We start from the raw sequence: 22,797 nt of genomic DNA, 5'->3' as shown, positions 1-22,797 counted from the left end.
ATCCATGGCACAGAATATCTATGAATTATATCCTGAGGAATGTATGAAAGTGTGAAGATTGCTTCAGAGGGCAGCATGCAGAGACTAAACAGGCCATTTGTTATTTTTAATTATAGGACTTTCATGTAAAAAAATATATTTTGTCTAATCCACTTGTGTAGACAGCCATCAACCACAGTATATGCAGAGTAATTCCCTTCTAGGTTTTACTAGGACGATAAGATGATCCATATCTTAGTATTTGTCCACCCAAAAAGTTACTAAGCAAATGCTGTTTTCCACTTTAAACCAACAATCACAGGTACGGATAATAAAAGTTATTTATGTGTTATATTCAGAAAAGAATTATGACAGGACATAGGCAAAAGACAGATACAAAACATGCTAGAGCAGGAAACGTTCAAGGCACACACAGGTGTGTGATCACCTGGAATAGACAAAATGATAAAATTACTAGAGATTAGCGACAGATTATCATATTTTAGAAGTGTATTTTGTGAGGACTGTTCCTCCCAATATGTATAGATACCTGTGGGGGAAAAAAGTGTCTGACATGCAAGCAAATTCAGAAAATGCTTGGTTAAACAAAATCAAACAGGATTTTAATCTAATTTAAGGATTAAGTTTCTCCACCCTTATAGTACAAGATTGCTTATGGAGCTCAATATTCTAGCATGCACTGTGTATCCATTTGAATACCAAGAGTTAGCCTATGGAACATTTCCCAAACTAACTGGATGAAGAACCTTTTATTTTCATGACGATTGAGTACCTACTATCCCAGGTTGAGAAAGGCTGAGTCAGAAGTTCTAATAAGGATAAGGCTACTCCCTTTAACTCAAGAACAAAACGGTGACAAGAGTATTCGTGGTGGGGGTTAAGAGGAGTACTCCTGAGCCAAAACGTTGAAGGTCTACTTCCAGCAATCATCTACTATAAACCTTAAGAACTGAATTATCTCCCCCTTCTCGGCTGAGGTGTGGGGGTTTAGACACCAGGCATCCTGCATCTAGACAAGAACTCCACCACTGACTTACATCTCCAGCTATCAGGAACATATTTAATTGCATCAACAACAAAAGGTAATGATCTGAGCTGGGCACCGCCAGTGGCTCACATCTGTAACCCTAGCTACACAGGTGGCTTAGATCTGAGGATTCCGGTTCAAAGCCAGCCATGGCAGGAAGTCTACGATACTCTTTATTTCCAACTATCACAGAAAAAGTTGGAAGTGATGCTATGGCTCAAGTGGAGGTACACTAGCCTTGAGCTAAAGTAGCTCAGGGACAGCACCTAGGCCCACTGTTTAAGGACCAGGGCTGGCAAAAAATAAACAAAAGGCCAGGCGCTGGTGGCTCACACCTATAATCCTAGCTACTCAGGAGGCTGAGATCTGAGGATCACGCTTCAAAGCCAGCCTGGGCAGGAAAGACCATGAGAGTCCTATTTCCAATAAACCACTAGAAAACCGAAGTGGCGCTGTAGCTCAAGTGGTAGAGTGCTCGCCTTGAGCTGAAGAGCTGAGGGACAGCGCTCAGGCCCAGAGTTCAAGCCCTATGACTGACAAAAAATAAAATAAAATTAAATAAATAAACAAAAGGTAATGATCTGTCTATAACTACAATATCCACTCCATACAATCAAGAAACAATGGCTATGGAATATAGGATAAATTTATTTGAAATTCTACCCTCAAAAAAATCTTACTTGGGGGGGGGGGAGGGTTGGGTGGGGGATGGGGGAGGATGGCATGGGAAGGGGAAACAAAGGAGGAGGCTACAATGCTTGATAAGAAATGTACTCATTATCTTGCCCATGGAATTGTAACCCCTCTGTACAGTATTTTCACAATTAAAAAAAAATCTTATATTCCTACAACCTAAAAAAATAGCTTCATGAAACCAAATGAGAATGATGGTCAACAATTCATTTACAACAGGCACTAGTAGATCATGCCTATGATCTTAGCTACTCAGAAGGCTGAAATCTGAGACAGTAGCTTGAAGCCAGCCCAAGCAGTAACGTTTCTGAGATTCATCTCCAATTAACCACCAGTGAGACAGAAGTGGAGCTCAAGTGGCTCCACTTACATGGTTCAAGTGGTAGAACTCTTACAACACCCAGGCCAAGAGTTAAAGGCCCAGGGAAGGCACCAAAACTATTTTAAATTAAAATTAATAAAATGTACTCACATTCAGCTCAAGACGTCAGGTAGCTAAGTCTACAAGTGTGAGCCACCAGCACCAGCTTTATGTTGTTTTAAAGAAAGGATCCCACAAACTTTGTCCTGCCTGGCCTCAAACTAGTGATCCTCCTACCTACAACTCCAAAGGAGTTGGGACTATAGCAGTTCACTACCAGGCCTGAGTTGATGGATACATCTTAGACATCTGTCCTAACCTATAGAATATAGCATATCACATGATAATGTGTTGGTGTGAGTTTATCAACTTTAGCACACACCATTCTAGCACAGGATTAACAAAGGAGGCTATGTAGTGTGAAGTCAGTGTTATATTTTAAGTGACCTTAAAATGCTCTAAAGATATAATCTATGGAAAATTAGTTATAACGCCCAGGCCCAGAGTTCAGGCCCTATGACCGGTCCCAAAAACAAAAACAAAAAACAATACCCGAAAAATTAGTTAAAAAAATAACCTTCAGGGCTGGGAAGGTGGCTCAGTGGTAGAGCGCTTGCCTTGCATGCATGAGGCCCTGGGTTCGATTCCTCAGCACCACATAAGCAAAAAGAAAAAAGTCGGAAGTGGTGCTGTGGCTCAAGTGGTAGAGCACTAGCCTTGAGCTGAAGAGCTGAGGGAGAGCGCCCAGGCCCAGAGTTCAGGCCCCATGACTGGACCAAAAATAAAAATAAAAAAATAAAAATAAAATAACTTTCAGAGTAAGAAAAGCATGTCATACTTAGATTTGACAGAAGACTGAATATATATGTATATACATATATATATATATTTTTTTTTTAAACTCTCAAAACTCACCAGCAAACAATCCAATGAGAAATATGCAAAAGATTTGAAGAAATACATCATCACAGAGTGTCTATAAATGGCAAAGAGCACAGGAGAAGATAATATGACCAACCACTAGGAAAATGCAAACAAAAACCACAATGAACTACCATTACCTAAAAGAAGAGCCAAGTTCAGAGTATTAAAACCAAATACTGGCAAGCATGTAGAGATATTGGATCATTCACTGTTGGTGGGAATGTAAGTGGTACAATGACCCTGGGAAAGTTCTGTAACCTCTTAAGAAACTAACCAAGGAAATTCCATTCAACATAGCAATTCCAATCTCAAGCTAAAATTTACCCTAGAGAAATGAAGATCGTGTTCACAAAAACCTAAGAAGTAATCCAGGTATCTTTCAATGGGTGAATAGTTAAATAAACTGTGGTACGTTCGTGGACTATTATTCAGCAATAATTGAGGACCAATCTAGACAAATAATCAGTGTTACACAGGTAAGACTGCAAAGAGCCTTTTGAGACTGGCCTTTTTCACTTGAAATAATTCTCTGGGTATTTCCTGAAAAACACTGCATCGCCTCAAAGTTAGTGCAGATACCTATGATAACACTCCCAACTCCATCCTATCCAAGTTAGTGCAGGTACCTATGATAACACTCCCAACTCCATCCTATCTCGCCACACTGGTGTCATTCACATCAGATCATCCATGGACTGACTATACACTGCTTTGTCCAGGAAGTCATTCTTGTGTTCATGCAACCAATGATAAGAAAATGGAAAGCTTTTATTTTGCCTTTATTTCTTACTGCTCTCCCTTTTGTAATTCTGAGTTTCTAACTACATCACTGTCCTCTCAAAGGAATTTTTTTCCCCATTTCTTGCAAAGCAGGTCTACTAATGATAAATTCCCTCCTTTTTTTTTTTTTTTTTCCTTTTGTTGGTTGTGGGCTTGAACTCAGAACCTGGGTGCTGTCCCTGAGCTTTTTCACTCAAAGTTAGCACTCTACCACTTTTGAGTCACAGCACCACTTCCAATTTTCTGGTGGTCAATTGAAGATAAAGAGTTCCATGGACTTTCCTGCCCAGGCTAGCTTTAAATCAGGATCCTCAGATCTCAGTCTCCTGAGTAACTAGGGATTACCGGTATGAGCCACTGGGACCCAGCCTCCCTCAATTTTTCTTTGACATTTTTGTTTCTCCTTCTTTTTAAGGATATTTTGCTGGACACAGAAATAAGCTGATTTTTCTCTGCCCTTCCCCCAATACTACATATTTCACTTCATCTATTCTTTTTGCTTCCACATTTTCAGAAGTCTGATGTAACTCTTCTCCTTAGTCCTCTGTAGGTAGAGATGTTTTTCTCTTTTTTTTTTTTTCACTATGAAAATGCTTTAATGGTGTCTGTACAACACATGATGTCAAGAGAGATGTTTTTCTCTTATTTCAAGATTTCCTCTGTTTTTAATTTTTTGCAGCTCAAATAAAATATGCCTACATACCAGTTTTTTAGTATTTAATCTGCTTGGTTTTCTCTAAGGCTTCCTGGATCTATAGCTTGGTGTCTGTCATTAATTGTGAAAAAATTTAAGTCATTACCACAGATCAAACATTTCTTCTGTACCTTTCTGTCTTTCTGCTTGTCATTCCTATTGTGTTACCCTTTTCTGTCACATTTTACATATTTTGTTCTTTTTTTTTCTCATTTTTTTTTGTTTTCTTTACATTTGTTTCTTTTCTCTTTCTTTCTTTTTCTCTTTCTTCCTTTTTCTTTTTTCTTTTTGCCAGTCATGGGGCTTAAACTCAAGATTACTTGAAGACTTTCCTGCCCATGCTGGCTTCGAACCTTGATCCTCAGATCTCAGCCTCCTGAGCAGCTAGGATTACAGGCGTGAGCCACTGGTGCCCAGGAAGTTTCTACTTGACATCTTCTTGCTTATTTTTTTTCCCTGGGTCATGTCCAGTCTATTGAGAGGATCCAACTACAGAGGAGCCAGTCTAGTGTTTCTGATTTCTACCATTTCCTGTGGATTTTGTCTCTCCTTTTCTTACCCATCTAGTCTACATGTTGTCCCATTTAGGAGCTCTGAGGATATTAATCATTTTAAATACCCAGTCTGATAATGTCAAAATGTGAATGCGTTATATCTGATTCCTATGCTTGGTTTACCTCTTCCAGACTCCCATTCCCTGATTTTACTGAAAGGCAGGAATGATATGAAACTGAGATCGATCCTTTATGTGAGGTTGGGAGTTGGGCTGTGTTTATTAATTGTTATTCTAGGGTTTTGAACACTGATTTTTTTTTTTTTTTGGTTGGTCGGTCATGGGGCTTGAACTCGGCTTGGGCACTGTCTCTGTGCTCTTCAGCTCAAAGTGAGAGCTCTACCGCTTGAGCCACAGAGCCACTTCCCGCTTTCTAGTCGTTTACTGGAGATAAGAGTCTCACGGACTTTCCTGCCTGGGGTTGGCTTGGAACCATGATCCTTAGATCTCAGCCTCCTGAGTAACCAGGATTATAGGCATGAGCCTGGCTATCGCTGATTTTTGCTAGTGTGGTTGTTTCCCTGCCCCTCCCATACTGTCTTTAGGTTTCCTTAGAGACTCTAAATAGGGTGTGTGAACTGAGATAGATCCTTTATGTGAGGTTTAAGAGTTAGGCTGTGTTTATTGTTATTCTATGGTGTTGAACGCTGATTTCTGCTAGTGTCCTTGTTTCCCTGCCTCTGCCCCTACTGTCTGTCTTTAGGTTTCCTTCGAGACTCTTTCAATAGGGTGGGAGAAATTACAATTCTTCTAGGTATGATCCCCTGTGGTTATACTGGAGCCTTACTGAGGTGGTTTAGTGTGCAGGAAGTAGCAGGAATTCTACAGTCTTATGACCAATCTCAGTCTTTTAGAGAGCCTAAGCAGACTCCTTTCCCTTGTCTGGAATGGAAAGTTGGAGAGGGCCAAAGCTGGGCCCTTCCTTTAGCTCAGTCAGGCTTTGGTAAAATCCCAGCTGATCTGGTAAAAAAAAAAAAAAAAAATGTTTCCTTTGAGGGCAGGCCTTATTAAAGAGAACAGACAACTGTGAACATATTTCAAAATGAGTACTTTTCCTGCTGCTGGAAACACAAGGATTTCACTTTGCTCTTCACAGACTCAGCCAGCCCTCCTGAAAGTACGGAGAGTGTGAGTCCCTGCCCAGCAAAGTGAACTCTCCTGGGTCCACACTCAGCCTGCAGCAGTTTGCCAACAATGGTTTAAAACATCTTTCCCACACAGGTGCAAGCTGTGGGCTTCTGGCCTATGGGTAGCTGTCATTATACACACAGCCTTCTCTCCAGGATTGGCAGCACCTTGCCTTAATTTCAGATCTCTGAGGCAACTGAAGAAGAGCTTCTGGCTTTCAGTATATTCAACGTTTTCCTTGGTGTGAAGTTCTTGATGTATTATTAGGGACTGAGTTAAGACTATCCTGAAATATAACACTCATCTACATAGAGTCCATGGCTTCCACAAGGGAGAATTACAGGACAATTAACAGCAAGCAGATAAACGACCGTCATCCATTGTTGCTGATGAACAGGAGAACAGGGTTCTTGTGCAGTCTGAGTGTCCCCCACAAGTCCATCGTGATGAAAAGCTTGGTGTCTGGACAACTGACCTACCCAGTAGGAGGTCCTTAGGTCATTGGGATTGAGGTACAACTTGAGTGACCCTTTAAGTTCTCATGAGAAGACTGTTATTAAAGGAACAACTCGCTGGGCACCGGTGGCTCGCGTCTGTAATCCTACTCAGGAGGTTGAGATCTGAGGATAATGGTTCAAAGCCAGACCAGGCAGGAAAGTCTGTGAGACTCTTATCTCCAATAAACCACCAGAAAACCAGAAGTGGCACTGTATCTCAAGTGGTAGAGTGCTAGCCTTGAGCTGACGAGCTGAGGGACAGCGCCCAGGCCCAGAGTTCAAGCCCCACGACTGACCAAAAAAAAGAAAAACACCACTCACTAGAAAACCCTAAGAGGTGCTGTGGCTCAAGCCACAGTGCTGAGAAAATGAACCCAGGGCTTCAAGCATGCTAGGCAAGCAATCTACCACTAAGCCCTCCTTTTCTCCTTTTAAGTTAGCTGTCTCATGTGTCTGTTATGGCAATTCAAAACTGAGTCATCTAATCAGGGAGAGAAAACAGACTCCTATTACATGTATTCTTTGTTTTCTCAATGGGGTTATAAGGGTTCACAAACTACTGGGATTGAAATGCAGCTGTACCTATTCATTTGTATACTGTCTTGGCTATTTTCCTAGTATAATGGAAAGAAAACTACAACAGAGACCCCATCCCCTACTAAGCCAAACTGTCTGCCTTTTGCATAAAAGTTTGCTGACTCGTAGGTTATGCACCTTATACCGTCTTGTCCACAAATGGATCATTAGTAATATGTATGCACATGTGTGTTCATCTGCCTTCTAATAAGGTGAATCAAAACTGAATGCACTCTATGTTTAAGAAAGAAAGGGAAAGAGAAGGAAGGGAAGAAAAGGAGTAGAGGAAGAGGAGGGGGAGGATCAGACTTTAAGGACCCATCTCCGATTCAAAGTTAAAGTATCTTTAAAATTCCAAGTTTACCTCTTAGGAAGAAGGCTGGGTCATAGAATTGGCCCACAAAGACCTAACTATGTTCTGTTGTGTAGTCAGGCATGAAAGGTTACTAAAATTCCTGACAGTTGTTTCTACAGTATTTTTTAAATGTGGGATACAAGAGCAACCACTTGGCTCATATATTATTTTAAAAATATACATGCAAAATAGAAAACATGGGACTAATCAACTATTCATTAAGACAGTACAAGAAAAATATTAAGAGTGATTAAGTGCTTAACTGTATAGACTTACTATGCAGTATGAGGTCAAGAAGACTAAAAGGGACTAGAGCAGCTAAGAAATTCTCATAGTACAATGATTTGGGCTACAACTTACAAAGGGTTCAGATGGATTCAGCAGGGTTTGGAAATGGAAGTGGGGGTCCCAGGGAAGAGACAGAACATAAACAAAGGAAATGGAGGTAGGACCACAGAATACTAAGGCACTAGCTGGATCCAGGTGGATGCTACATGTGGGTAAATGGCAGGAAACGGGGCAAGATTGACTGTAGGGGGCTAAGTTATTTTTAGGTCATTGAAACCGGATGGGAATCTTTCCACATGATAGGATGAGTAAGACAAAATTCCAGTATGCTTTCAGAAAGAGACCATATGAAAACAGGCGTTTTAGAGTAATTGGTATTTTTTTTTTTTGGGTCCGGTCATGGGGCCTGAACTCTGGGCCTGGCCGCTGTCCCTCAGATCTTCAGCTCAAGGCTAGTGCTCTACCACTTGAGCCACAGCGCCACTTCCAGCTTTTTTTCTTTTTGGTTATGTGGTGCTGAGGAATCAAACCCAGGGCCTCATGCATGCAAGGCAAGCGCTCTACCACTGAGCCACCTTCCCAGCCCCAGAGTAACTGTTTTGATAGCAACACACAGGATAGTTTGTGGGGGCACATCACCAAAGGGCTGAGGGAAGCTCTGTGTACTACAGTAATCCAGGATGGTGAAGCTCTAGCTATGGTTCTAGCAGAGGAAACAGCAAGACAGAAAGAAATTTAAGTTATATGGTAAACTAGGCAACTAGTTAAAATATTTGGGCATAGACATGAGAAAAGTCAAAGGTGAAATCAGTCTTGCCAGCTTGATTAAAAAAGGAAGATCCAGGGGCTGGGAAGGTGGCTCAGTGGTAGAGCGCTTGCCTTGCATGCATGAGGCCCTGGGTTCGATTCCTCAGCACCACACAAGCAGAAAAGGCCCAAGTGGGCACTATAGCTCAAACGGTAGAGCACTATCCTTGAGCTGAAGAGTGGAGGGAACAGCGCCTAGGCTCAGAGTTCAGGCCCCATGACCAACCAAAAAAGAAGAAGAAGAAGAAGAAGATCTATTGCTATCTACTGTCAAAATAAACAGAATAACTAGAAAAAAAAAAAGCAAATTGTATTGGTGAGCAACCAAGGCACGGAAGAAAACTGCTGTGCAATGGTCAAGTTTAGTCAAACCCGTGGTGGCTTACACCTGTAATCCCAGCTAAAGCTGAGATCTGAGGATCTGTGGTTGGAAGCCAGCTTGGGCACGAAAGTCTCCAGGAGACTCTTATCTCCAATTAACCAGTCAAAACAACACAAAACAAACAGTAATGGAGCTGTGGCTCCATGTGGTAGAGTGCCAGCCTTGAGCAAAAGAGCTCAGGGGCAGTGCCTAGGCCTGAGTTTAAGCCCCATGGCTGACAAAAAAAAAAAAAAAAGCAACAGCAATGGTGGCTATTTGTACTCTACTCTTCTGCCCAAGTTCCCCTTACCTCCATCCATTTATTATTTTTATATTCTTTTCTACCTCTGCAAATAAAAATTTAGGGGCTGGGAAGGTGGCTCAGTGGTAGAGCGCATGCCTTGCATGCCTGAGGCCCTGGGTTCCATTCCTCAGCACCACATAAGCAAAAAGAAAAAAGCCGGAAGTGGCGCTGTGGCTCAAGTGGTAGAGTGCTAGCCTTGAGCTGAAGAGCTGAGGGACAGCGCCCAGGCCCAGAGTTCAGGCCCCATGACCGGACCCCCCCAAAAAAATTTAGATAAGAGGGTTGTTAGAAATCCCTCTCCTTAGTGATTCTCCAACAAATTTTCTCTGTATTCCTATATTCACATTGTTGGGAAGGTTCACTATCATCGACAACTAAATCTACTTCCAGACAGTGAAAATTAAGAAGTCGTAGCAATAGCTGCGCATAGATGACTCCGGTCTGTAGTACAACTACTCAGGAAGCTGCATTCGGGAGGACTGTGGTTTGGAGCCAGTCTAGGTAGGCAAGTCTATAAGACTCCATCTCCAAAATGTGGCTCAAGTAGAACATCAGTCAAGCAAGCACGTCAAGCTAGTTTGAGGCCCTGAGCTTAAACACACACACACACACACACACACACACACACACACACACACACACACACACACACACACACACACACACACACACACACACACACACACACACACACACACACACACACACACACCCTATCCTTTGATTTTTTTCATATTCCTGAATTTGCCAAAAGAAGGATACTATCTTCACTAAATCCTTCCCTCATCTAACTGTATTTCTTTATACCACAAATTGTACCATTACTACATTTAACAAAGACTTACCTTTGTTAAATTCCATTAGTGATACATAGAGTGACCCAGGGGTAAACGTTTTACTTTTTGTCTTGCTATATTTTGCATGTAGGAGATGTATATTGCTCAACTGAGTTTAATGCATATTCCTTGGCCATGTGCTTCTATAAATTTAGGATTATCTTCCATTTTCTTATTTTCTGGAAATTTTCCCAAATGTCCTTCCTAATAGCTCTTGCTTCAGAAAAAAAAAGGGAGGGGGGAAATCAGGTATTTTATGTTTTATTTCAGGTTTTATATATATATATATATATATATATAGTATATATATCATATATTATATGTGTATATATGATATATATACATGCATACTTTTAATAGATTTAAGGACTATATCAAATTAGGAAAGTGACTCATTTACATGTATTGAAGCATCTTGTTGGGGTATGTTTCCCAACTTTACTCCAAGTGTTTCATAAAAAGTTACTACAGCTCAATAGGGCCAGTCTAAATGACAAAAGTAAATACTGTACCATTACTTCCTATTCCCATGCCTCTGGCAGGCATTGTTCATCAATCAGACTTTGGACGCAAGTTCAAATCCACATGCTGATCCTATGCTGGATGAGTTATAAAGATACGGTTCATTACCCAAACCCCTAGTACCCAAACTTAAACAAATGAGCTTAGATAAAAAGATTTTTCTGCCAGACACTGGAGGCTCACACCTGTAATCCTAGCTTCTCAGTAGGCTGAGATCTAAGGATAGTGGTTCAAAACCAGCCTGGGAGGAAAGTCCATAAGACCTTTATCTCCAACTAACCACCAGACAACTGGAAGTGGTGCTATGGCTTAAGGTGGTAGAGCATGACCCTTGAGCAAAAGAGTTGAGAGACAGCACCCAGGCTCCGAGTTCAAAGCCCACAACTGAACAATACCCACCCCTTTCCCTCGTCCTGCCAAAAAAAAAGCCTTTTTTCTAGGTAAGACTATTTGAAGGAGACAGTGTTTCACACCATCGAGGCTCTCGACCTCACAAAACGCCACAGCAGACTGCAATCTGTCACTCACTCTGCAACCTCTCTCACCATCTGAACTCAGACTCAGAGAGCAAGGAAGATGAACATTTCTTTTCTTTTCTTTTTTTGGGGTGGGGTCCGGTCTTGGGGCCTGAACTCTTGGCCTGGGCGCTGTTCCTCAGCTCTTCAGCTCAAGGCTAGCATTCTACTACTTGAGCCACAGCGCCACTTCCGGCTTTTTTCTTTTTGCTTATGTGGTGCTGAGGAATCGAACCCAGGGCCTCAGGCATGCAAGGCAAGCGCTCTACCACTGAGCCACCTTCCCGGCCCCAAACATTTCATTTTAATCTCACATACAGGGAAGAAGAAAACCTACTTCTCTCTCTGTGGAAAGTACTGCTTGATTAGAAAGCACACATAATTTAACCAAATTTCACTGTAAATCTCTCTTCTATATCCCTGTCGAAGATATACAGTTGATTAAATAAAAAAGTACATGTCTAGGGCTGGATGTGTGGCTCAAATGGTAAAGTATCTGCCTAACAAATGATAAGACTGTGAGTTCAAACCCATTCGATCAAAAGGAAAATAAAAGCCATGAAAAAGTACACACCTATAGTGTCAGGAACAAAGAAAACATGAAAGTTTGGTTTTTGTCAGTTAAAGTTGAATGGTATCTTAATCTAAAAGCAAGCAAAAGCATTAAGATCTGCACATCTTTTATTCTACCATCCTACCCAAACTAAGATTCTCCCCACTATCAACCCATGCCACTCATTCTTTTTTTTTTTTGTCAGTTATGGGTCTTGACCTCTGGGCCTGGGCACTGTCCTTGAGCTCTTCAGCTCAAGGCTAGCGCTCTACCACTTGAGCCACAGAGCCACTTCTGGTTTTCTGGCGGTTAATTGGAGATAAGAGTCTCACAGATGTTCCTGACCCTGCTGGCTTTGAACTGTGATCCTCAGATCTCAGCCTCCTGAGTAGCTAAAATTACAGGCGTGAGCCACCAGCACTCAGCTATGCTACTCATTCTTAATATAAACTCTTAGAACCCTTCAGAAAGTGGAAGAGAAAGCAATGAAAAGCTAAACAGACAAAAATGGAGGCAGTGGGTAAGAGTGATGTGATTTGGTCAGGCCTGTGGAGTAACCATCTAACTCTCTTGTTCTTTGTTTTTTTTTTTTTTTTTTTTTTTTTTTTTCGGTCGTGGGGCTTGAACTCTGGGCCTGGGCGCTGTCCCTCAGCTCTTCAGCTCAAAGCGAGCGCTCTACCACTTGAGCTACAGCGCCACTTCCGGTTTTCTGGTGGTTTATTGGAGATAGGAGTCTCACGTTCTCTCCTGCCCGGGCTGGCTTTGAACCGCGATCCTCAGATCTCAGCCTCCTGAGTAGCTAGGATTACAGGCGTGAGCCACCAGCACCCGGCCTCTTGTTCTTTGTAACTTACAAGACACTACAAAAATTACTCAGTAAAGTTCCTATTCTTGATATAGACAGTCCAACCCTACACTAAATAGTTCCAAAAAGAGGTGTGTGTGTGTGTGTGTGTGTGTGTGTGTGTGTGCGCGTGTGTGTGTATGTGTGTAGAGTAGCTAGTAGTGTCCCCAACCAATGATCAGAATTACATCATAGCCAGTGTAGTTTTGCATAATAAACAGCGCTTACAATACTTTGTGTGTAATACATGTTGATAAATATTTGCAGAACACTTGAACAAGGTAACAATAGTCTGACAGTCCTCCTGGGCTAACACCCAAGGAAATACTGACAAATCCTAATTCGCTGTTGAGTGAAAATGTTCTCCAACGACCTGTGATAAGTTAATTATACTAGTTTTTAATCATACTTATGTCTGCTTTATTATTGTTGTCAATATTAGCTTAGTTACAGATCCACAGAAAGTTAAGATAAAGGAATCTATAAGGTCATTTGGTATACCCTCTCATTTTGTAAATGAGGAAAATAAAGTGTACTTTCCCTGGAATTCATATTTTGATAGATGTCCTCTGACATTTTTGCTTAGGATAATTGATTTTACAAGGTTAGTATTATAAAGCAAATAAATATCCTTCAAATGCCAGTCATTAGCATGGTACTTTGTATATAACAGGTTCTCAGTTGAGTACTTATGTGCTGTTCCTTCTTGAGATGTTCAAATTTGAGCAAATAACAATGTTTAAATTTCATTTGTACACTTTTAATTTAAATTATTTAACTGATTCAGTATGTACAATTATTACTCAAAGACTGATTTTTATAAAAACAAAGACATTTTTGTCCTTCCTACCAATGATCATCATTCTTCCCCCTTACTACCAAAACTCAGAAGTGGAACAGAAATCACGGCAGTCTGGCACAGGCTGTCATTCAAGACATTATCCAATGGAAAGAGCAAGTTGGTTGATTATTTATATACATACCTAAGCTAAACAAAAGCAGAAACTTGACAGGCTTGAAATTGTTTAACCTGTCTTTCTGATCAACAGAGAAGACAAAGCACTGGCTTCTTTCTGGAAAGAGAAAACAGCGTTGGGACACTGCCAACTAAGAGGGTCTCAGTACTGACAACAAAAGCATTCTAAATCTTTTTTTTGTGTGCTGGGTATGGAAGACTTGTTAAGTCATGGTTAAAGAACTAATAAAAAAAAAATACACCAGAAGCTGGGTGCCAGTGGCTCCTGCCTGTAATCGTAGTTACTCAGGAGGCTGAGATCTGAACATTACAGTTCAAAGCCAGACCAAGCAGGAAAGTGAGACTTCACCTTCAATTAATCACAGAAAAAGCTGGAAGTGGTGCTGGCTCCAGTGGTAGAGTAATAGCCTTGAGCAAAAAGGAGTTCAGAGAGAGCACCTAAGGCCAGAGTTCAAGCCCCAGGAGGAGGGAAGGGGAGAGAGAAAATACCCAGAAGTGACTCAGAAAACTATTTTAAAATTACATTCTATATTGAAAATGTCCCAGATTCAAAAGTCTGTAAGCCCTACAAGATTGAACAAAGACAAGAAACCCATTGCCCAGAAATGGCTTGCATGGTCAGTAGGATCCAGGAGTCTATAAATACCCTGCTACCAGTTCACCATTCTCTGAAAGATCTCTATTGCTTTACCTGTAAACACAATTATAGAAATATAAACCACAATTGGTTCAATTAACCCTGCTAATAATCTTTGAACTGGCTTTTTAACAGAATATTCTCTACAATAAATGTAAAAGCTTTTGAATTTCCAGGTAAAGTTTATTATGCACATTACAAACTTCTCTTGTAAGTATGATCTACTGACCATTTCCCACCAATACTAGTGATGGATCCCATCCAGGATCTTGCATATTCTAAGCAAGCACTCTACCATGGAATCACACTCCAGCCTTTTTGTAACACTACAAACAAGCAGGAGAGATTGCAAATGTAATGTTTTCTATACTACTTCTTTTCCATTCTAACTCTATCACAGTTTCAAGTAAAGCTTCTTTTAAAAGAAAAGGAAAGCCAGGCACCAGTGGCTCACACCTGTAATCCTAGCCACTCCTGAGACTGAGATCTAAGGATTGCAGTTCAGAGACAGCCCAGGCAGGAAAGTCTATGAGACTCTTATCTCCACTTAACCAGCTGAAAATCAGAAGAGACGCTGTGGCTCAAAGTGGTAGACTGCTAGCCTTGAGCAAGAAAGTTCAGGGATAGTGCTCAGGTCCTTAGTTTAAGCCCTACAACCAATAAGAAGGGGAAGGGGGGAAGGAAGGAAGGAAAGGGGGAAAAAAAAAAGCATATTTTTGTTAAATACAAATTTTCTTTTTTTTTTTGGGGGGGGGGGGTCCGGTCGTGGGGCCTGAACTCTGGGCCTGGGCACTGTCCCTCAGCTCTTCAGCTCAAGGCTAGCACTCTACCACTTGAGCCACAGCACCACTACCGGCTTTTTTCTTTTTGCTTATGTGGTGCTGAGGAATTGAACCCAGGGCCGCATGCATGCAAGGCAAGCGCTCTACCACTGAGCCACCTTCCCAGCCCCAAATTTTCATACATCTAAAAAAAAAATACAAATAGGAAGACTAAGAGGTAAGAGAAAGGGAAAGCCTGCTTTGATGACTTTTTTAAAGTATCCTTATTGGGGTGCAAGGAAAATGAAAGAACTTAGTTAAACAAGGCTGAAAGGTTGGTTACAATAGGAGTATTCCCTCCTTTAGAAAAAGGACACGGAAGCTAGTCATGGTAATACACACACACCTAAAATCCACTCAGGCTGAAACTGCGCAACAAAACTCTATCACAAAAATACAAAAAGAAAAAATAGGGTTTTTCTAGTTACTTTCTTTCAAAAGTTTACTTTAGAGCCGGGCACAGATGGCTCACACCTGTAATCCTAGCTAATCAGGAGGCTGAGATCTGAAGATCACGGTTCAAGCCAGCCCCAGCAGGAAAGTCCACGGAGACTCTTTATCTCCAACTAACCACCAGAAAACCAGAAGTGGCACTGTGGTAAGTGGTAGAGGGCTCGCCTTGAGCTGAAGAGCGTAGGAACAGCGCCCAAACCCAGAGCTCAAGCCCCACGATGACCAAAAACAATAAAAAGTTTACTTTATAATTCTACTATTTAGAAAATACTAACATTTTGACAGCCTGTGTATGTATATGTATGGTATATACACATATATATTTGGTATTAAAACACCTTCATAAATAAATCTCCTCAGGCTGGAAATGTGGCTTGGTGGTCGAATGCCTGCCTATAGCATGCTTGAGGCCCTGGGTCCAATTCCTTGGTACCATATTCACAGAAAAAGCCAGAAGTGGCACTGTGGCTCAAGTGGTAGAGTGCCAGCCTTGAGCAAAAGAAGCTCAGGGACAGTACCCAGGCCCTGAGTTCAAGCCTCAGGACTGACAAAAATAAAAATAAATAAATAAATCTCCTACCCAGGGTGAAGAGTGATTCAGACCTTTTGTCTGTGCAGTGGGAATGAGGAAGCCCAGAGGAAGGCTCGTTTAGCCTGGATTGAAGTTGAAAGCATTCACAGACATATTAACACAAACACAAAACATATTAACACAACACTATTAAGCTAGCAACATCTTTGTTTTCTAATATTATTTTTAAAAACATAGTATTTCCAACTCTTAAAATTTTGTTTCTAGCCAGGCACCGGTGCTCATATCTGTAATCCTAGTTACTCAGGAGGCTGAGATCTGAGGATCATGATTCAAAGCCAGCCTGGGCAGGAAAATCCATGAGACTCTTATCTCCAATTAATCACCAAAACGCTGGACATGGAGCTGTGGCTTAAGTGGTAAAGCACTAACTTTAAACACAACAGCTCTGGAACAGCACCCAGGTCCTGAGTTCAAGCACCAGGACTGGCGCCAAAAAAATAAATAAAGCTTCAACTCAGAACGCTTAATCTTTTCTGCAAAGACATATTTATTGCTTGAAATGACAATGGAATACTTTTCTCAAATAGCATTTTAGTTTAATAAAACAGAGTAACTTAATTGTGAGCAGAGATAATAAATAACTCATTGTCCAGCCAAAGGCCTACATCACATACTATATTTATACTTTGTAGAGTAGGAGGGCAAGTACAAACTTGTTTGTGATCGACAAGCCCAGTCATTTAGAAACTATGATCAACCTAAAAGCAAAACCACTTGATAATTTTTAAATGACACATTTCTTTTGAATCTAATTTTAAATTCTTGATAGTAACAGTGCCAAAAGATGATATGGTAAGTTGTACAAAAGACAAGCACTCAGGACATAACAGGTGATGAAAGATGGGTCAAGAAGATATTACCTCAAAAAGCACAAAATGAAATAACTAAAAGAATTGTCACTATACTAAAATGATTTCTAAATGATTTAAATTTAACACATACCATTTCTCATGCAAACATGACAGTGAAGGAGCTTTTGAATCCAGTAGTCCTATCTTGTGGAACTGGGGTTATGGGACTACAGAGTAAATATATCCATTAATGTGTACCACATACTTCTGAGGTTAATCTTTTAACTACATAGAAATGCTTTGTGCAAATAGAACTTCTCAAGTTGAAAACTAAATGTTAGTAAATAGGCCAGTATAATTCTAAATAAGAACTTAAATGAATCATTTTGGGATCGAGGTGTTTATTGCCCATTATTTTTCAAAGCTAGTACCAAAAAGTGAAGTACACTAGACTTCAGAAGTTTTTCCTCAGGGGCTGGGAAGGTGGCTCAGTGGTAGAGCTCTTGCCTTGCATGCATGAGGCCCTGGGTTCGATTCCTCAGCACCACATAAGCAGAAAAAAAGCCAGAAGTGGTGCTATGGCTCAAGTGGTAGGGCACTCACCTTGAGCTGAAGAGCTGAGGGACGTCGCCCAGGCCCAGAGTTCAGGCCCCATGACCAGATCCAAAAGGCGCCCAGGCCCAGAGTTCAGGCCCCATGACCAGACCCCCTCCCAAAAAAAAGTTTTTCCTCACATGAAAGTTAGCAATATACTTGTGATGAATGCATAACCATGATTTACTAAAATAAAGTTATTAAATAATTTACTAAAAATCACAACAAAGCACTTAGTAGTCATTATTCAACCACTTTACTCACTACCCAATTATCTATTTTTTTTCCTGGTATTGAGGCTTGAACTCAGGGCCTCATGCTCCCTAGACTAGTGTGCAGGCTTGGCTGGCCTTCTACCACTTGAGTCACACCCCCAGCCCATATACTCAGTACCTAATACAACTTAGTGTTATTTATTTTTTTATTTTTTAGTGCTGGTCCTGAGGCTTGAACTCAGGACCTGTGCTCAAGCTTTTTTTTGCTCAAGGCTCCACACAGTGGAGCCACAGTTCCACCTCTAGCTCTTTTGGTGGTTAAGTGGAGATAAGAGTTTCACACACTTTCCTGCCCTGGCTTGTGTGGAACCTCAGATCTGAGATCCTCAGATCTCAGCCTCTTGAGTAAGCTAGGATTACAAATTTACAGGCATAAGCCACTGGCACAAGGACAATTTACTGTTATTTTTAAACAATATATATTCTTTCCCCTTTCTGTTCTCATAATAAACTCAAATATATTAATTCAACTTGTAAGATTTGTCTTTCTCACAAGATTTTTTTAGTCATTTAACATGGAGGTTGGTTCACTGTTTGAATGGAGTTGAGTTCAATTCAACTGTGATTTCAGATAACTTGTTACGTTACGCAGGGGTTAAAAAAGAAAAAAAAAACAGAATTGGTTTTGATAGTTATGTAGGAAACTATCTCTTCATTTAAAACACAGCTTTATGAAGGAGTTCTTGAAGGATTCCACTGAAGAATAAAGTGTGCTCTCTCTCACATACATAACTCCTAGCAGACCTATTCAAGTTATCAAGACCTATTCTCTCTTAAAATACTTAAACTTTATCTTAAAATTAAAGCTGAAACCAAGCTCTCCCGTGCCAACTATTGTTTAGTAAAATACTAGTAAAGCCTGCACTGACATACTTCAGAGCATGCCGACATGGACACATGCCAAAACAATAATGGAAATTACTATACAATAAACCTTTATTTTGTATTTAAAATATGTGACTGTTTTGAAATGAGTAAATACCATAAACATGATGCCAACTGGCTTTATGACACGCCGGTTTTTAAGTGGCAATGTGAAAGTAAGCAGTTTTGATATTTTATAAGTCATACTCAATGACTGCCCAGCCAGATTCTCATTCAAAAATCAAGACTTTTATTTTAACACCACATTTAATTCTATTGTAAAACGCCTATGAAAAGCAAGCTTATACCAAATTCTAAATATTGCTTTCCACTTAAAAGGCTACACTTCCTACACACACACACACACACACACACACACACACACACACACACACACACACACACAGAGCAGTTAATCCTGCAAAACAATCCAAGTTCACGTTCAAAGAACATGATCACTGGCTCTTACAGTTGATGGTCTTAACTCAGTGTGTTTCATGATGAAGATTCCCACCGGAGTTATTTCAGGAGTTCAGTCTAATGCGGAAATATTGGAAATTCTCATACAAGGAAGATACAGAATAGCAAAGGGTATTTCTCAAAAAAAAATAGACGAAATGGCAAGACGTTTATTTGATTCCTTCTTTCTTAATTCAAAAAAAAAATAGTGTAACACTACCTACCTTCACCTTCCACAAAAATTATATTAATGAAGCAATTTCTTCACAACCAATACAAAGAATACACTGCCCCAGAAGAGAGATCTTAACGTGAGCATAAAGGAGACACACACACCACCCGCACCGCACACCCCACGCAGCAGCCAAGCCAACTGCAAGGAAGGGCTCCATCAGCTTTTGTGCTGCCTATGAATATTCTTACGCACAATGTGTGTTGGGTGAAAATTCACAATACACATCTTCCTCCCCTTGCGACGACGACGACGGCGGCGGCGGCGACAAAGGGGAGTAAACACATTTTTCCCATTCCCAGTTCCACATCCAAGCCACCGCCGGCGTGCGGCGACTGCCTTCTGACCCAATTCCTCACCGACCCGGCCCAAAGCACCAACATTTGTTTATCTGCACTTGAAATTGAGGAGGTGTGGGGGGGGGGGAGGAGGGAACACCACCTTAGTTTGCAGGAGGAGGAGGGCGCGGGGGGGGGCGGGGAGGGGTTGGATTAAAGCAATCCAAGGTGGCTAGCTGCAAAATCCCCCCGCCTCTCCCGCTCCCCCCCACCCCAAAGCTTCCACACATCTGCAACCCTGGAAACCCACCACTGAATGAATGCACACCACCTCCCCCCTTCCTCCTCCTCCTCCTCCTCCTCCTCCTCCCCTTCGGCTCCCCCCCCCCTTTGGCCACAGCAGCCACGATACTGGACCTGTTTTATTTTTATTCTTTTTTTTACACGCGCACACACACGCACACGCCCTCCCTCTCCTCTCCCCTCCCCTCCACCAGCCATGGAGGAGATCCTCTTACCAGATGGAGTTCTTGATCTTGTGTTGCAGCGCGCTGGCCTCCGTCCCTGGCAGCCCGGGCACCAGCGCGGGCAGGGCCACCCCCGGGTTGGGGGTGCCGGGGGGAAGCTGCTGATGGGCGTCAGGCTGTTGTTCTTCTGCCATCGCGGCTTTGGAAGGGGGGGGTTCGGGGGAAGGGGGAGGGGAGAGGGGGGAGGGGAGGCGGCGGGGGGAGGGGGAGGAGGAAGAGGAGGAGGAGGAGGAGGAAGAGGAGGAGGAGGAAAGAGGAAGGAGGCCGGAGCAAGCGTAGGCCTAGACCCCGGGGCTCGAGTGCGCGGCTCCGGCCGGCCGCCGGGGGGACATCACCGGGGAGACCGAGCGCCTCGGCTTCACCGCGGCCGAAGCATGGCGGCGCCCCGCAGCCCCCCGTCGCCGCCTCCTCTCGTCAGCGGCCGGGACTTGGGGGGGGTATGCTGGAGGGGTGGGGTGAAGCCGAGGAAGAGGAGGAGGGGTGCGGGGGAGCAGGGCCCCCCTTAAATCCCAAGACGACGCCGGCCCCGGGGCCCCGGGGGTTCGGCCTTCTTCCTTCCTTCCTCCCTTCGCGCCCCCCCACCGGGGGGGGGCTTCCTACTCCGAGGTCCCCACGCTGCTGCACCCCAGCTCCGCTCCACCACCACCACCACCACGCTGCCGCCACCTCGGCCACCGCCACCTCGGCCACCGCCGCCGCCGCTCGTTCCGGGCCCTGCCGCCGCCGCCGCCGCGGCCGCCGCTGCCCCGGAGCGGCCCAGCGCGCGCAGCCGCACTGCGGCCCGGCGCAGACGGCGCAGCACCGACCGCTCAGCCGAGGGAGGGGAGGGGGGGATGGAGGGGGGGCGTGGACGGCCGGGCGCGGCGTGGAGGGGGGTCCACAGGGGGGCGCACGGGGGCGGTAGGGCCCTGTGGTGTGTGTTGGTGGGGGGGAAGGGCTGGGAAACCGCCGCCAGAGATCCAGTCCCGGTGGGGGGGGGGAAGGGGGGGAGGAGGAAAACGTGGAGGAAGGGCTGAGAGAAACAACTCGTGGGAGGAGGGGGGGGGCTGGAGGAGATGTAATCATATCGGGCTTGCAAATGGCATTTTTATTTTTATTTTGCTATCTTCAAAGCAAGTCAAGTGACATTCACCAACATGATTCACACACACACACACACACACACACACACACACACACACACACACACACACACACACACTCCACTTCTGCACCAGGGAGGATTGATTTCCTTCTATCTGAAGCAAGCAGGTAAGCTGAGTTTGCAGCATGCCACCCCCTTCCCTCCCCCCCCACCTCCAACAAACAAACAAAAAAACAATAATAATCTCCTGATTGGAATTAACCACCCTTGAATTGGATCTTGAACAGAAATGGCAAGTCAGGAGCTGGGTTGAGGGCTCTTCCTCAGTCGGGCATTCAAAGCCCTCCAAATCTGGCCCCACTTTAGCTGTCCAATCATAGCTGCCTCCATTCCCCTGCAAGAACTCCTAGCTCCAATCAGTGAAGTCTCCATGCCATCCTCAATCGCGCAGCAGATTCTTTCTTCCCTCGTGCCTTTGCTCATGGCTGTCCGCCCCTTTTCCCTCCCCACCCCACCCCCTTCCCCAGGAGTGCCCTCCCTCCCTCCCTCCTGGTAGACCGATCCCCAGGCAACCCAGCCTGTCAGGCATAGATCAAGTGGTGGCTTGTCAGGGTCGCTGGCAGCCCAGGCCCCTGCCTGTCTCTGTTAGAAAACCCACATGGGCAATATGGAAGGAGGCACAGCTTCAACTACTAGCTCCCCTCCTTGGGAGCCAGTGAACCCCCCCCCACGCCCAACCAGACTGTACCACTCTCTTCCCATTCATACTTAAAGAGAGAGCTGTGCCATTCAAGTGGAGCCCTGCCACCACTTGAAGAGCAGAAGCAGTGGCCTTTCTAGGTGGGGCTGATCTGCTTGGACATAGCCAAGACCTCTGGCTCCGGATGGCATAACTGCTCAGTTCAGACTAATCTTTTTCCTGGACCTGTCAGCTTTATGTTTTCTGACATGATTTCTATCAGGTTGTTTGGTTGTTTTTTGGGTTTTTTTTTTTCTTTTAATCTGTCACACTTCCTGGCCACCTTCTGCTTTGCCTGGACTTTGAGCTGGGCATGAGGCTCTGCCAGCTTTTAGACTCCTAGAGGGGAGTGAACCTGGTTGGCTTGGATTGCCTGGCCTTTGAGATCTCAGTTCCCTGGGGTTGGCCTGAAACCCTCTTGTTTTGAGCCACGCGGTCCTCAGGCCTGGTTCAAAGACACCAGGCCCAGACTCACCCTGAATGCTTGTACATGGAGGCAGAGGGGTGGGGTGGGGTGGAGGCCACTTGTGTGCGAAGGCTTGAAGGCACTTGTGTGTGAAGGGTGGGGTAGAAGGCACGTGTGTGTAAAGCAAGGCTCTGCCAAAGATTTGCCTTTTGGAATTGTTTTTCCCTCCAGATATTTATTGCTTGGACTGTACTCCACAAGCAAGACCCCCCCCCTTTTTTTTTGTCAGTCGTGGGCTTAAACTCTGGGCCTGTATGCTTTCCCTGTACTCTTCAGCTCAAGGCGAGCACTCTATCACTTGAGCCACAGCACCACTTCTGGTGTTCTAGTGGTTTATTGGAGATAAGAGTCTCATGGACTTTCCTGCCTGGGCTAGCTTTGAACCATG

At 43.5% G+C, this 22,797-nt stretch overlaps 1 protein-coding gene across 1 annotated transcript in view; it reads right to left on the bottom strand.

The window, feature by feature from the left end:
• The window catches only part of Rfx7 (regulatory factor X7), a 60,053-nt gene extending 39,302 nt beyond the window's left edge, over window positions 1-20,751 (bottom strand). The window contains exon 1 of the mRNA XM_069995347.1: window positions 20,112-20,751. Coding sequence (XP_069851448.1) covers window positions 20,112-20,254 — 143 coding nt within the window. The 5' untranslated portion in view covers window positions 20,255-20,751. The remainder of the gene's footprint in view (window positions 1-20,111) is intronic.
• Window positions 20,752-22,797: the final 2,046 nt, after the last annotated feature.

The sequence above is a fragment of the Dipodomys merriami genome, unplaced genomic scaffold (assembly GCF_024711535.1).
Source record: "Dipodomys merriami isolate MVZ:Mamm:240054 unplaced genomic scaffold, mDipMer1.0.p SCAF_48, whole genome shotgun sequence".
NCBI lineage: Eukaryota > Metazoa > Chordata > Mammalia > Rodentia > Heteromyidae > Dipodomys > Dipodomys merriami.
Note: the sequence above shows the minus strand (reverse complement) of the source record. Positions and strands in the feature narration are given on the sequence as shown.